General features: G+C 41.8%; 1 protein-coding gene across 1 annotated transcript in view; it reads left to right on the plus strand.

Annotated features, from left to right (window-relative positions):
• The window catches only part of dcc (DCC netrin 1 receptor), a 563221-nt gene that overhangs the window by 328822 nt on the left and 221273 nt on the right, over nucleotides 1-13126 (plus strand). Inside the window, exon 14 of the mRNA XM_062031404.1 lies at nucleotides 10640-10834. Within this exon, the coding sequence (XP_061887388.1) occupies nucleotides 10640-10834 (195 nt within the window). The remainder of the gene's footprint in view (nucleotides 1-10639; nucleotides 10835-13126) is intronic.

Consider the following 13126-nt stretch of genomic DNA (forward strand, 5'->3'; position numbering starts at 1 on the left):
GAAGCAGGGAGATGAAAAAAGCTAGAAAAAACAACTAATGAGTCAAATAAATGATGCATGCAGAGATCCTGCTAGAGGCTTTTTAGAAGCAATGCAACTAACATGTTTTTTCAAGGAAGTGTTGAAGTATCATTTGACATGGAAAACTACTATATTAAATCGGCAAAATAGTTTATTGGTAAGATACCATATCTATACTAAGATATGTATTTATTTAATATTAGGCAGCATGTTTTGTTAGAAGTCCAGAAAAATAAATGTAACTCTAACACTAAGAAGTGTGCTGAGGGGAAAAAAACCATGGTAAGTGTATTTACATGGAAACACAGAGGCAATAATCTCGTTTCAATGGATTATCACTCAATAAAGTGAAAGATAGCATCTTTCCCCTAAAGACCCTTAGAAGGCTAATCTGATCAAATCCGGTGCTGATTTTTAACACAAAGTGACAGAGTTTATTGGGGCTTAATGCTCAGCTTTAACTGTGTTAGCCACAGCTGCTCAGGTTTTCGAAAACCCCAACAAAACCTTTTTTGTTGATTAAGCATTGCATTTTCAAATAAGCTGTTGTGTGTAAAATGATTTCACTTCTCTAAACATGGTATGCTTGAAAGTCCATCCATCCATCTTCTTCCGCTTATCCGATGTCAAGTCGCAGGGGCAGCAGCCTAAGCAAAGAAGCCCAGAGATCCCTCTCCCCAGCTACTTTTTTCAGCTTCTCCTGGGGCATCCCAAGGCATCCCAAGGCAAGCGGGGAGATAAAGTCCCACTGCTTAAATGTATTGCCAAAAAATCATGTAAATGTATGTGCAAAATTAATTAGTAATGTACAAAATCAGGGTTTTCCAAACCTTTTCGACCAAATGTAAAAGTGTGCATGCGTTAGCCATTTTGACATATTTTGTTTTGTAAAGAAAATGCTAAAAAAACTAAACACAAAACTTTGTGTCAGCTTTGTGTTATAAGTGACAATGTGTATTATTATTGGCTAGGAACGCAGGTTTTTTGCATTACATAGTCATTTTGCAAATTTTTCTTACAGTTTGATTTCATCAGGACACTATTCTGCGAGCAATAAAACTCGAACTCTGGGCCACAAATCGCAGCAGTGCCACACTTTGGACATAGCTGCTCTACATTCTATGTCAAATATGTTTTATTCATCGTATTACCTTATTTTATTATTATCCACCCGAATATAAGTAATATAAGTATATAATTTTGGTATTTTGCCCCAAAACAGTCTAAAAATAAGTATTTGATAATCTGCTCATTTTGTAAGTTTTACCCTTAAATTGCAATGAACAATTCAGAATGTATGGAAAGTTTATTTTTACCGAGAGATAAGATCTAAAAACATTGAAAAAATGTATTAAAATAATTTCTGTTTGAATAAGTGAACCAAGTATTTGATCCTCTATCAATCAGCAGTCATTGAGACCCCACAGAGCGGTTTTGTGTTCATGAAAAAAACAAATGATTTCTGTCCCTTTAAGAAAGTGCTGTTGATCTCAGCTCATTATGTGTGTAGAATACACCTGTCACACAAACACACTCTTTAGTCAAACGTCTACGCCACCACTGGCAAAAACAAAGAATTGTCAAAGAACCTTAGGGACAAGAGTGTAAACCTGCATAAGACTAGAATGGACTACAAGTTTGGCAATCAAGACCTGAATGAGTCACAAGACTACAAGGAGAAAACATTCTATATTGTTTTTTATAGTATTGTACTATAATTACCATTTTTAGAACAGAACTTTCAGTGTGTACCATACCTTCCACCCAAGTGCAGCTGGCATAGGCTGCAGCCCCCCCTGCAACCCATGAGGGACAAGCGGTAGAAATTGACAGATGGATGAATGATGGAACTTTCAGTCAGGTGCAATGATTTTACAAATACATTCAAAGACACTCATTTCCCGCACACCATTGGCAAAATCTTCTCCAACCAGTAATGGTTTGTCATGTGTGCAAAATCCAGTGCACAAATGTACCATTTTTTTTGGACTACATAGAAGCGTGATGAAGACAACAAACCTATTTTTAAGCACGCTCAAGGTGCACTCTTGCACAGAGAAGTTGACAATGTGCATTTTGTGTAAAGTATAAAGAGATGAATGTGCAACTTAACATGTGCAAAATTACAGTATGGCTCAGGTATATTATGACGATATAGTGAGAGTATATGTCCTGTTAGTTATTTAGGAGTCTGATTGCAGAGTGAAAGAAATAGTTTTTTTAGTTCCTGCTTTTCACACTTCTGTACCTCCGGTACCTGAGAGGAGCAGCGTGTACAGTTTGTGCTTAGGGTGGGTAGTGTCCTTGAGAATGGAGGCAGCTAAATGCTCTGCAGAGAGTGCAGTGAGGTCTCTGTGATTATTTCAGCAGTCTTCACCACTGTCTGCAATCAATTGTGGTGTGCTGCAGTAGCTATGTGCACATAGACACATTTAATTGGATTAAAAGCCTAACTGGAATAAAAATTCTTCATGTAAACACGCCATTTGGAATATTCTGACCCGATCACACACATTCGGATCAAAATTTCATTCGGATCAAGACAAGTGGTTTATGCCAATAGTCATTTGGATTGTAGCGCATTGAAAACACATCTTCCGAAATTCGGGTTTGAATTATCCTTACTGCGCATGCTGCTGTCTCCCCTCATTCAACATGTACAGAAGTAGCATTATATACTGTTGAGTTTGTTGCTTTAAAGTGAGACTAGCAGAAACAAAAGTATGGTCTGGAGTGTCATGTGTCGATATAACAATAAAATAAGGGATCCAGTTGTCGTCTTCATGAGCTGTTTTATTCACGACATTACAGCTACTCCAAGTGCTAACTGCTAGCCTCAAACACATACACAGAACACAGTTTGTCTATGTCTATGTCTAAGTCTAAGAATGTCTTAACATGGAGACGTGCCGCAGCCGTACATATTCTCAACATAAAAAACACAGCTCAGCTCCATTTCAAAAGAGAGGTAGAACAAAAGTAGTGAACAGAAGGAAAGAAGGATAAAAAAATAAAACGTGAAAACGTTGGACAAGCAGAAATGCACAAATCCATGTCTTTTTACAGTGGAAGTCTACTGCTTCTTCAGCACCTGCAGTGAGCAAACTCCATTAAAAGATGGCGCCATAGCACAAATAAAACCACACCTTTCCGTTTATGTCAGGTTCTGTGCATGCCCAAGTAAAGTATTCCGGTTTAAGGTGTGATGCATAAGAATACAGGTCATAATCAGATTTTTTCAGGGTCCATGTACACAGTAGCATTGTAATCTGAATGATGATTAGATTAAATAAATTTTGTCCATATACACGTGGCTAGTGATGCTGCCATACCAGACGATGATACAGCTGGTCAGGATGCTCTCCACAATGCAGCTGTAAAAAAAGCAGAGGATTTTTTGTGCCATCCCAAACTTCCTCAAACTCTTATGAAAGTATAGCCATTGTCGGGCCTTCTTGACCAGTTGTGTGGTGTTGAATGTCCAAGTGAGGTCCTCACTAGCTGTGTTTCCCAAGCAGTATTTCGCAAAATAAAAGCAATACTTCTAAAATTTCGACAAAGTACATTTGTGACTTGTAGGTCTTTCCATTCAAGGGTGTTTTGCGTCATGAGCCGTTAAAATCTTGTCCCATGAGACTCCACTTTGAGGAAGATGGAGTCTTTGTGATTCCATGGTTTTGTAGCTGTGATTACAATTGCAGCCACTGCAGTTGCTGTGATTGTCAACAGAAGGCGAAAGCAGCGAGTAATCTCTCAAATGCAACGTCCTTACGTATGGCAGCTGCCACGAAATAAGAGATTTTTAGGAGAGAATTGTGAACGAAGAATTCACGAACACGTCATGTCCAGTGGTAAGATGCCCTGTAAATGCAAAAAAAGTGTCTGCATCATGCTTTTGCAATACACTTCAATATCGAAACATCTGAAAATACACGTCATGGGAGCCTAAAATAGTTTTAGTGATATTTGGGAGGTTTTTCGGAATATGGGAGGTTTTTCGGAATATGGGTGTTTCCATTTTCAGTTTCTTATTGCGATATTTAGGTTTTGCGCATTTCTAGGAGTATTGGAAACGGCGCTACTGATGTGCACGCCCAGGTATTTGAAGTTGTTCACCGCCTCCACTTCAAGCTCCCGGACGTGTAGTGGTCCTGTAGTTCTCCTGTCCTTTTTCAAGTCCGCTATCATCTCCTTGTCTTGTCTGTGTTGAGTGTCAGATTGTTGTCGTTACACCATGACACCAGACGGGCCACCTCCCTCCTGAAGGCCGTTTAGCCCCACCAGTGATATTTTCTATAACTGCCGTGTTATCTGCAAACTTGAGGATGATGAGTTGTGGGTGAACAGTGTGTAGAGCATGGGTATCAAACTCAAACAGAGTGGGCCAAAATTTAAAACTGAACAATGGGGACGGCGTGGCGAAGTTGGTAGAGTGGCCGTGCCAGCAATCGGAGGGTTGCTGGTTACTGGGGTTCAATCCCCACCTTCTACCATCCTAGTCACGTCCGTTGTGTCCTTGGGCAAGACACTTCACCCTTGCTCCTGATGGGTGCTGGTTAGCGCCTTGCATGGCAGCTCCCGCCATCAGTGTGTGAATGTGGGTGTGAATGGGTGAATGTGGAAATACTGTCAAAGTGCTTTGAGTACCTTGAAGGTAGAAAAGCGCTATACAAGTATAACCCATTTATAACAAAGCCGCGGGCCAAGGTTGAACAAATTAACCTTTTTGATAGGGACCCAAACAAGTTTTGCATTGAATATTGAACAAGCAAGGCTTATGTAACTTTATAGTGACATGCAAAATCGAGTTTCAAATAATAATAATAAAAAAATATATATATCAATGGCATATCAAATACAATTTAAATACAAATTGAATGCACTGCTTTTAACGTCCTCTACGAGCTGACGTCACGTTCGCTTTTCATCCCTTCTAACAACGTGCCCGCCCAGTCACAAGATATGTGCGGCTCCTGTATGCACACACACTTGAATGCAACGCATACTTCATCAACAGCGATACAGTTTACACTGAGAGTGGCCGTATAAGCAACTTTAACATTGTTAGAAATATGCGCCACACTGTGAATCCACTCCAAACAAGAATGACAAACACATTTTGGGAGAACATCCGCACAGTAACACAACATAAACACAACAGAACAAATACCCAGAAGCCTTTGCAGCACTAACTCTTCCGGGACGCTACAAGGTTTGTGTGTGTGTGTGTGTGTGTGTGTGTGTGTGTGTGTGGGGGGGGGGGGGGGTGGTTGGAGGTAGCGGGGGTGTATATTGTAGCGTCCAGGTGTTGTGCCAGATAATTCACCCCCGGCGTAGAATGCACCCCCTGACGGGAGTGTTATATCAAGTAAAGCCCACACTTAAAGTTTCCACATGCAAGATTGAATTTAATTAAAAAAGTTATTTAATAAAAAGCCAAAAGTGCAAAAACAATAATGTTCGTGTTGGAGGAGTTGTGAATGAATGAAATATAAAATCAACATTAGGTACACCTGCAGACTGCAGCACGGATTTCATATTTCATTCATTCACAACCCCCCCCCCCCCCCCCCCCCCACAGTAACACAACATAAACACAACAGAACAAATACCCAGAAGCCTTTGCAGCAGTAACTCTTCCGGGACGCTACAAGGTGTGTGTGTGTGTTTGTGTGTGTGTGTGTGGGGGGGGGGGGGGGGGGGGGTAGCGGGGGTGTATATTGTAGCGTCCAGGTGTTGTGCCAGATAATTCATGAATGAATGAATGAAATATAAAATCAACATTAGGTACACCTGCAGACTGCAGCAGGGATTTCATATTTCATTCATTCACAACCCCCCCCCCCCCCCCCCCCCGCCCCCACCCCACACACAAACACACACACACACACCTTGTAGCGTCCCGGAAGAGTTACTGCTGCAAAGGGTTATGGGTATTCGTTCTGTTGTGTTACTGTGCGGATGTTCTCCCAAAATGTGTTTGTCATTCTTGTTTGGTGTGGATTCACAGTGTGGCGTATATTTCTAACAATGTTAAAGGTTTTTATACTGGCACCCTCAGTGTGACCTGTATCGCTGAAGATCAAGTATGCGTTGCATTCACTTCAGTGTGCGTGCCACAGCGGCACATATTATGTAACTGGGCCAGCACTTGTTGGACTGGACGAAAAGAGGACGTTACAATTCTCAGGAGGGTCACTGAAATTTGGGAGTCTCCCGGGAGGTTTGGCAAGTATGAGAATTAGCGGTGTACCGCGGCACTGCCGCTGTATATAATCGGCGGGCCAGCTCTAGTGTTAATTTAATATCGCCTCACGGGCCAAGTGAAATTACACGCCCGCGGGCCAGAGTTTGACACCCAAGATGTAGAGGATTTGGCTGAGGACGCATCCATGTTGGGGTACCAGTGTTTGTGATGATGCTGGCTGAAGTTCTGTCACCGATCCTGAAAGACTGAGGCCTGCCGGTCAGGAAGTCTAGGAATCTGTCCAAGGATGTTGTCCTGACCTGCTTCCTTTCGGTGGTTGATCTTCGTCAGTACTTTGTGTACTTGGGCTGACTTGATGGTTGGTGGGTGGAAGAGGAAGGCAAGAGGAGAATTGTGTTTGTGAATGTGTGTGCTTCTTTTCTGTGTTGTGACTGAGGGTCTTGAAGCAGGTGTCGTAGGCATTGAGGTCATCCGGTAGGCTCTCCGTGGAGCTGATAGTGCTGGTAGGGGTTCTGTAGTCTGCGATGTGTTGCAAGCCTTGCCACATCTGCCCAGAATCAGTGGTGGAGTAGAGGCTGTCTAGCTTCTGTCTGTAATCCCTCTTGGCCATTTTCCTCATTTTATACTTTGCAGCCTTGTATTCCATTTTACTGCCATATTTTAAATGCAAGTTAGTGAGCATGCAGCATGTGGCAAACCTGACTTTATCCAGGACTTCTGATTGGATAACTTTTCAACTTGTATAATAATAATACATTTTATTTGGTATAGCGCTTTTCAGGGTACTCAAAGACGCTTTACAGGATAAAAATTAAAATATAAAACAGTTCAAAGTAATAATACATAATACAGGAAATATAAAAGCAGTACATAGTAAAATACATAACACTGGACATTACAAGATGGGACATTACAAGACACAGAACACTAATCACAGGTTAAAAGCAGATCTGAAGAGGTGTGTTTTGAGAAGGCTTTTGAAGGTAGGAAGGTCTGAGCAGTCACAGATGGGTTTGGGGAGAGAGTTCCAGAGGGTGGGAGCAGCGATGGAGAAGGCTCTATCACCGCAGGTCTTGAGCTTGGCTCTCAGTGGTGGGGAGAGGAGGTTGGCGTCGGAGGAGCGGAGGCTGCGTGAAGGGGTAAGCAGGTTGGTGAGGTAGCAGGGGGCCTGGTTGTTGAGCGCTTTGTGGGTGAGGAAGAGGATTTTAAAGTGGGTCCGGTGAGGAACGGGGAGCCAGTGGAGTTTCTGAAGGACTGGGGTGATGTGCTAACGGGAGCGGGTGTGGGTGAGCAGGCGGGTGGCAGAGTTTTGAATGTATTGGAGTTTATTGAGGATTTTGGAAGATGAGCCGTAGAGGATGCTGTTGCAGTAATCGAGTCTGGAGGTGATGAAGGCATGGATCAGGGTTTCAGCGGCAGTGAAGGAGAGGGATGGACGGAGACGGGTAATATTTTTGAGGTGGAAGAAAGCAGTTCTTGTAATGTGGTTGACATAGAGTTCAAAAGAGAGGTTATTGTCCAGAATGACTCCGAGGTTGCGGATGTGAGTGGATGGGGACAGAATGGAGTTGTCGACAGAGAGGTGGAAGTTGTGAGCAGTTTTGGTGAGGGATTCGGGGCCGATGATGAGCATGTCATGTCATGGTGGGCAAGATGTTGTTGGTACACATGTTAATGTACCCAGTCACATACTCTGTATAGTTCTGTATCCTGACAGAGGAGTCCTCCTGAGAGGCTGCAGCTTTAAACTCCATCCATGCAAAAGAGTCCTGAAGGATGCTCTCAGTTCCTTGGGTCCAGAGTTGACAGGATTTGTATGTTTCAGTCATTGTCTGTAGGCTGGATACAGGAACATAAAGATGTGGTCTGAGTATCAGAAATGGGGGAGGGGTGCAACCCTGTATGCAGAGCATCTGTTGCTGTAAACATCCAGTGTGTTTTGTTTTTTTTCTTGTGGGAATTTTTACAAGTTGATACTATTTAGGGAAGTTGCACTGGTTAGAGTCGCCAGCGGCACATAGGCGTCAGGATGAGCTGTCTCTGATGTGCTGATGGTGTCGTGGAGTTTGTCGAGAGCTATTGTGGCTGGAGGATGTGAACAGCGGCCAAAAACACAGCAGTAAATTCCCTCAGTGGACAGTGGGACTGGCATTTCAGCAGTAAAAACTCCCCGTCAGGCGAGCAGTGTTCATCAACAGTCTGTAGGTCTCTACGCCACAAGTTGTTACAAGAAACACACACACCTCCTCCTTTGGTCTTACCAGAGGCTGCAGTCCAGTCTCTGTGTGCAAAGTGAGTCTGGAGCTGAACGGCTTAATCTGAGGCGTTGTCTGAAAGCCAGGTTTCAGTAAAAATTCAGTCGCAGCATTCCCTTTTTTCCCTCTGTGTTGTGATCCTCGCTCTTAGCTCGTCCAGTTTGTTTTCCAAGGACTGCACGTTAGCTAGCAGGAGGTTGGGTAGCGTGTGGTCGCCTGGAGCGAGCTTTTAGCCTAGCATGTAACCCTCCCTGGTTGCCTCGCCTACATCGCCGTCTCCGGTACGCAATCATAGATTGATGCTTCATGGCCTTCCTGTTGGTGCTGGTGGTGATTGCGGGAGCGAACAATGTGTTGCAGCTTTGGTGTTATAAAATCAGTAAATCCTGGATAAATGTGTGTGCTGGCGATTTTCAGCTATGCCACTCTTTTGTATGTTAGCAATGCACAAATGTTGTGCACTGTGAAGACAAATAAGAAAAAGGAAGGAAGAAAAAGAAAGAGCCGGCATATTAGAGTGCAGCGAACAAACATCTACCACGGTAAATTTTTCATTGGTCAGTAGTGTGAAGAGGAGGACTCTCAGCTTACATCCCTGGGGTGAGCACGTGCTGAGGGTGATGGAAGAGGTGAATGTGTTGTTGATCCTGACAGTATTTATAAGATAATCAAGTATAATACTAATTGATTATATCTGATATAGCGCCTTTCTTGGGCAGCACGGTGACACAGGGGTTAGTGCATGTGCCTCACAATACGAAGGTCCTGTGTAGTCCTGAGTTTAATCCCGGGCTTGGGATCTTTCTGTTTGCATGTTCTCCCCGTGACTGCGTGGGTTCCCTTCGGGTACTCCGGCTTCCTCCCACCTCCAAAGACATGCACCTGGGGATAGGTTGATTGGCAACACTAAATTGGCCCTAGTGTGTGAATGTGAGTGTGAATGTTGTCTGTCTATCTGTGTTGGCCCTGCGATGATGTGGCGACTTGTCCAGGGTGTACCCCGCCTTCCGCCCGAATGCAGCTGAGATAGGCTGCAGCACCCCCGCGACCCCGAACGGGACAAGCGGTAGAAAATGGATAGATGGATGGATAGCGCCTTTCTTAACAGTCAGTACGCTTTACAATGAAAACCATCATTCTCGCCACATTCTCACATGTATGGTGGTAAACTACATGTAGATCAGGGGTGCCAAACTAATTTTAGATCGGGGGCCACATGGCGAAAAATCTACTCTCAAGTCACGGCACGATAACTTAAAAATAAAGACAACTTCAGATTGTTTTCTTTGTTGAAAAATAGAACAAGCACATTTTGAAAATGTACAAATCATAATGTTGTTGGGGGTTTTTTACTCTTACATGTTGCGGTTGATAGTATTCTATCTTTATTTGTCGTTATTTATATTTTCTGAATAAATTATGTGATAATGTTCATCAGTCAACTCATTGGTGTTCATTTTCAATCAAGATAAAAAAAAAAATCAAAATCAAATTACAGTATGTTATTTTTGTAGTTTGATCATTTTCCTCGACTGATGCATTAACATCATGTGGTTTATTTTGTACATATGTAGCATCATTTACAAAGAATTGCAATTGCGACATCCAGCGGACACATTTAGAACAGCTGTTTATTGCATTCAAAATTTCAGGGTAATTTTTATACTTAGCAAACTCATCCCTCGGGCCGGATAAAACCTCGGGCCGTACATTTGACACCCCTGATCTAGATCCACGTCTACCCTGTGGTAGACGTGGCTGCCAATTTGCGCCAACAGCTTCTCCGACCACCACCAAACATTAATACACATTCATACACCAGTTTGGGTTGCATTGGAGGCGAGGTGGGTGAAGTGTCTTGCCCAAAGGCACAACAGCAGTGAGGCTTTGTAAAGATGGAGAACTGGACTACAAATTGTAACTATCAATACTGCTGTTTAATCAATGATAGACTCTGTTTAAACTCTTACTGTTGAACTTTGTAGCCTTGCACTTAAATAATTTCATGTTTCATTTGAAATCAATAAAGCTGTTTACACAAAATCTCAGTCGTTTTTTCCATTGTGTATTTTGTGCCACGGATGAACCAAACATGTTTATGGCGAAGCGTTACACCCTTAATTGTTTTTTTGATTGTGTTGGTGTTTATTTTCAGAGAGTCAGGTTCCGGACCAGCCCAGCTCGCTGCATGTCAGACCACTTCCTAACAGCATCATCATGTCTTGGACTCCTCCAATCAGTCCCAACATCCTAGTTCGGGGTTACATAATCGGCTATGGAGTGGGAAGTCCATATGCAGACACGGTCCGTGTGGACAGCAAGCAGAGATACTACTCCATCGAAAACCTGGGTGAGTTGCTCTTTGAAAAAACAATCATCAAATGAAATTCAGGTCACCATTAATCAAAATAAAATAGAGCAGGTAAAGGAATTTAAATATCTGGGTGTTATTTTGGACCCAATGCTAAATTGTGATGGCCATATTATAAAAATTACTAAAACTATAAAAATAAATATAAACTGTTTGAGGCTTATTAGACCGTGTTTATCTGTTCACGCTGCACAAGTTTACATGCATGCAATGATTTTATCCCATATGTCTTATTGTGCCATGGTCTGGGGACAGGCCACGAAATGTGTAGTGAATCCTCTGTTGTCTTCATATAAACAAACACTAAAGACATTTGATCAAAAACCAATGAAGCATCAACACTGCCTTATTACTCAAAAATAAAACATGATGAGTTTTGATAATTTTATAAATTTCTAATTTTTAAAAGCTATTTTTAAGTGTCTTAATGGATTAGCCCCAGAAATACAAAGTAGTGAAGGAGTGCAGACTCGAGCTGCAGTCGGTGGGAGCTGTAGAGTGAAAAAGTGCCGGACGATTCTGGGTCTGCGTTCTCAGTGAAGGCCTCACATCTGTGGAACTCTTTGCCACTGGAGTTTAAGTCACAGTCAATATAATTAAACTTTTATCCACAAAACTGAAAAAGTGGCTTAAGGAAAATTAGGAGTGTGAGCACTAGAACTGGATGTAGTGTGGACAAATGGGGCCAATTTTTTTCAATGTGTTTTTATTTTTGTACTTGTCTCAATCCTTTTATATGTGTTTTACACTTTTCTCAACTTTATTTTTTAAAGCCTAAACAGGGACAAGGGTTGCAAATTAGCCTGTGGCTAAACGTCCTATGTATTTTTGACATTGGTTACCTGTGGGTAGCAATGTTTAATTGTACTGTCCCTGTCAAATAAATACATAAATAGATAAAAATAGAAGGAGTCCTATGTAATGAGTTGTACGTGGCATTGAAATGAATCGTAAACAGGTGCGGTTCATAAGACATAGTCACCACATTTGTCAATCGTTTTAGGAATTTTACAATTTACAAACCTTTGGGGTCAGTAACACATTATGTCTTTTCACCACGTCTTTTGTAATTTGGTGGCAGTGGCATTTGTCCTCTCCTTCAAAACCTAAACCACCTCCGATGCTTGGTTTGATTGGTTTATGTGGAGTTTTTCTTTCCACCAAAAGGAAGGCGTTGCCATGTTTTATACTTTTGCTATGCAAGCGGAACAAAAGCGTGTAAGCAAGCAGGCTTGGCCCCTTCAAATTTTGCACAAAAAGATTGTGATTCGGGATGAAGACCAGCTCCCATTTTGGAATGAAAAGTGGGCACTCCAAAATGTGCTGAAACTTGTTTAAAAACAAGCCCAAAATCACTACTGTGTCTAATTTGGGGGGAATTTTTACCGATAGACATATGTCCAGAACGAATAAAATAAGTTAAAAAAACAAACTCACGTAATCCATATGTGCGCAGTAGGTATTATTTATTGCTCATATTTTGTTTGTTTTACTTTAGTAGCTTTATGTAGGAATTGCACCGCTGCAGTGGCAGCTGGTTGCATCAGCTCTGTGTTATTTTAATGTATTGTATGTCATTTGTGCTCTTGAAAGTTTTCTTTTTGTTTTCATGTGTTTTAACTTTTTTTGTTGGACGTTTTGAATATACACTGCAACCACATAATTTCCCTATTGTGGGATGGATAAAGTCTATCCTATCCTATCCTATCTTATTGGGGGAAAAAACACAGTTTATAGGCTGTTGCTCATCATCCAAAATCCATATCCATACTCAGATGGTAGAACGGTTGTCCAGAAAATGTATTTAACCCGGTATATATCCAAGCCTAAAATTACTACTGTGTCAATTTTGGGGAGATATTCATTTACCTGTAGGAATGTAATTTTACATATTCCAACTCTGAATCCATCCATCCATCCATTTTCTACCGCTTGTCCCTTTTTGGGGTCGCGGGGGGTGCTGGAGCCTATCTCAGCTGCATTCGGGCGGAAGGCAGGGTACACCCTGAACAAGTCGCCACCTCATCGCAGCCAACTCTGAATCGATTAATACATTTCAAGAATCGTTAATTTTAATACATTTTTATTTAGTTTATTTTTCAAAATAATCCATTTTTAAAAGGTAATTTTTTTGGACCTTCATATATATGTCATACATTAGCAGCCAAAAGGAGCTTTTGTAACCTGTAACCGCTTTCAAAATGTTTTTATAACTTTTATACCAATAATATAAAAATTCAGTTTCAATCCAAAATCGATTTTGAATGAAAT

Source organism: Entelurus aequoreus, linkage group LG21 (genome assembly GCF_033978785.1).
Source record: "Entelurus aequoreus isolate RoL-2023_Sb linkage group LG21, RoL_Eaeq_v1.1, whole genome shotgun sequence".
Classification (NCBI taxonomy): domain Eukaryota; kingdom Metazoa; phylum Chordata; class Actinopteri; order Syngnathiformes; family Syngnathidae; genus Entelurus; species Entelurus aequoreus.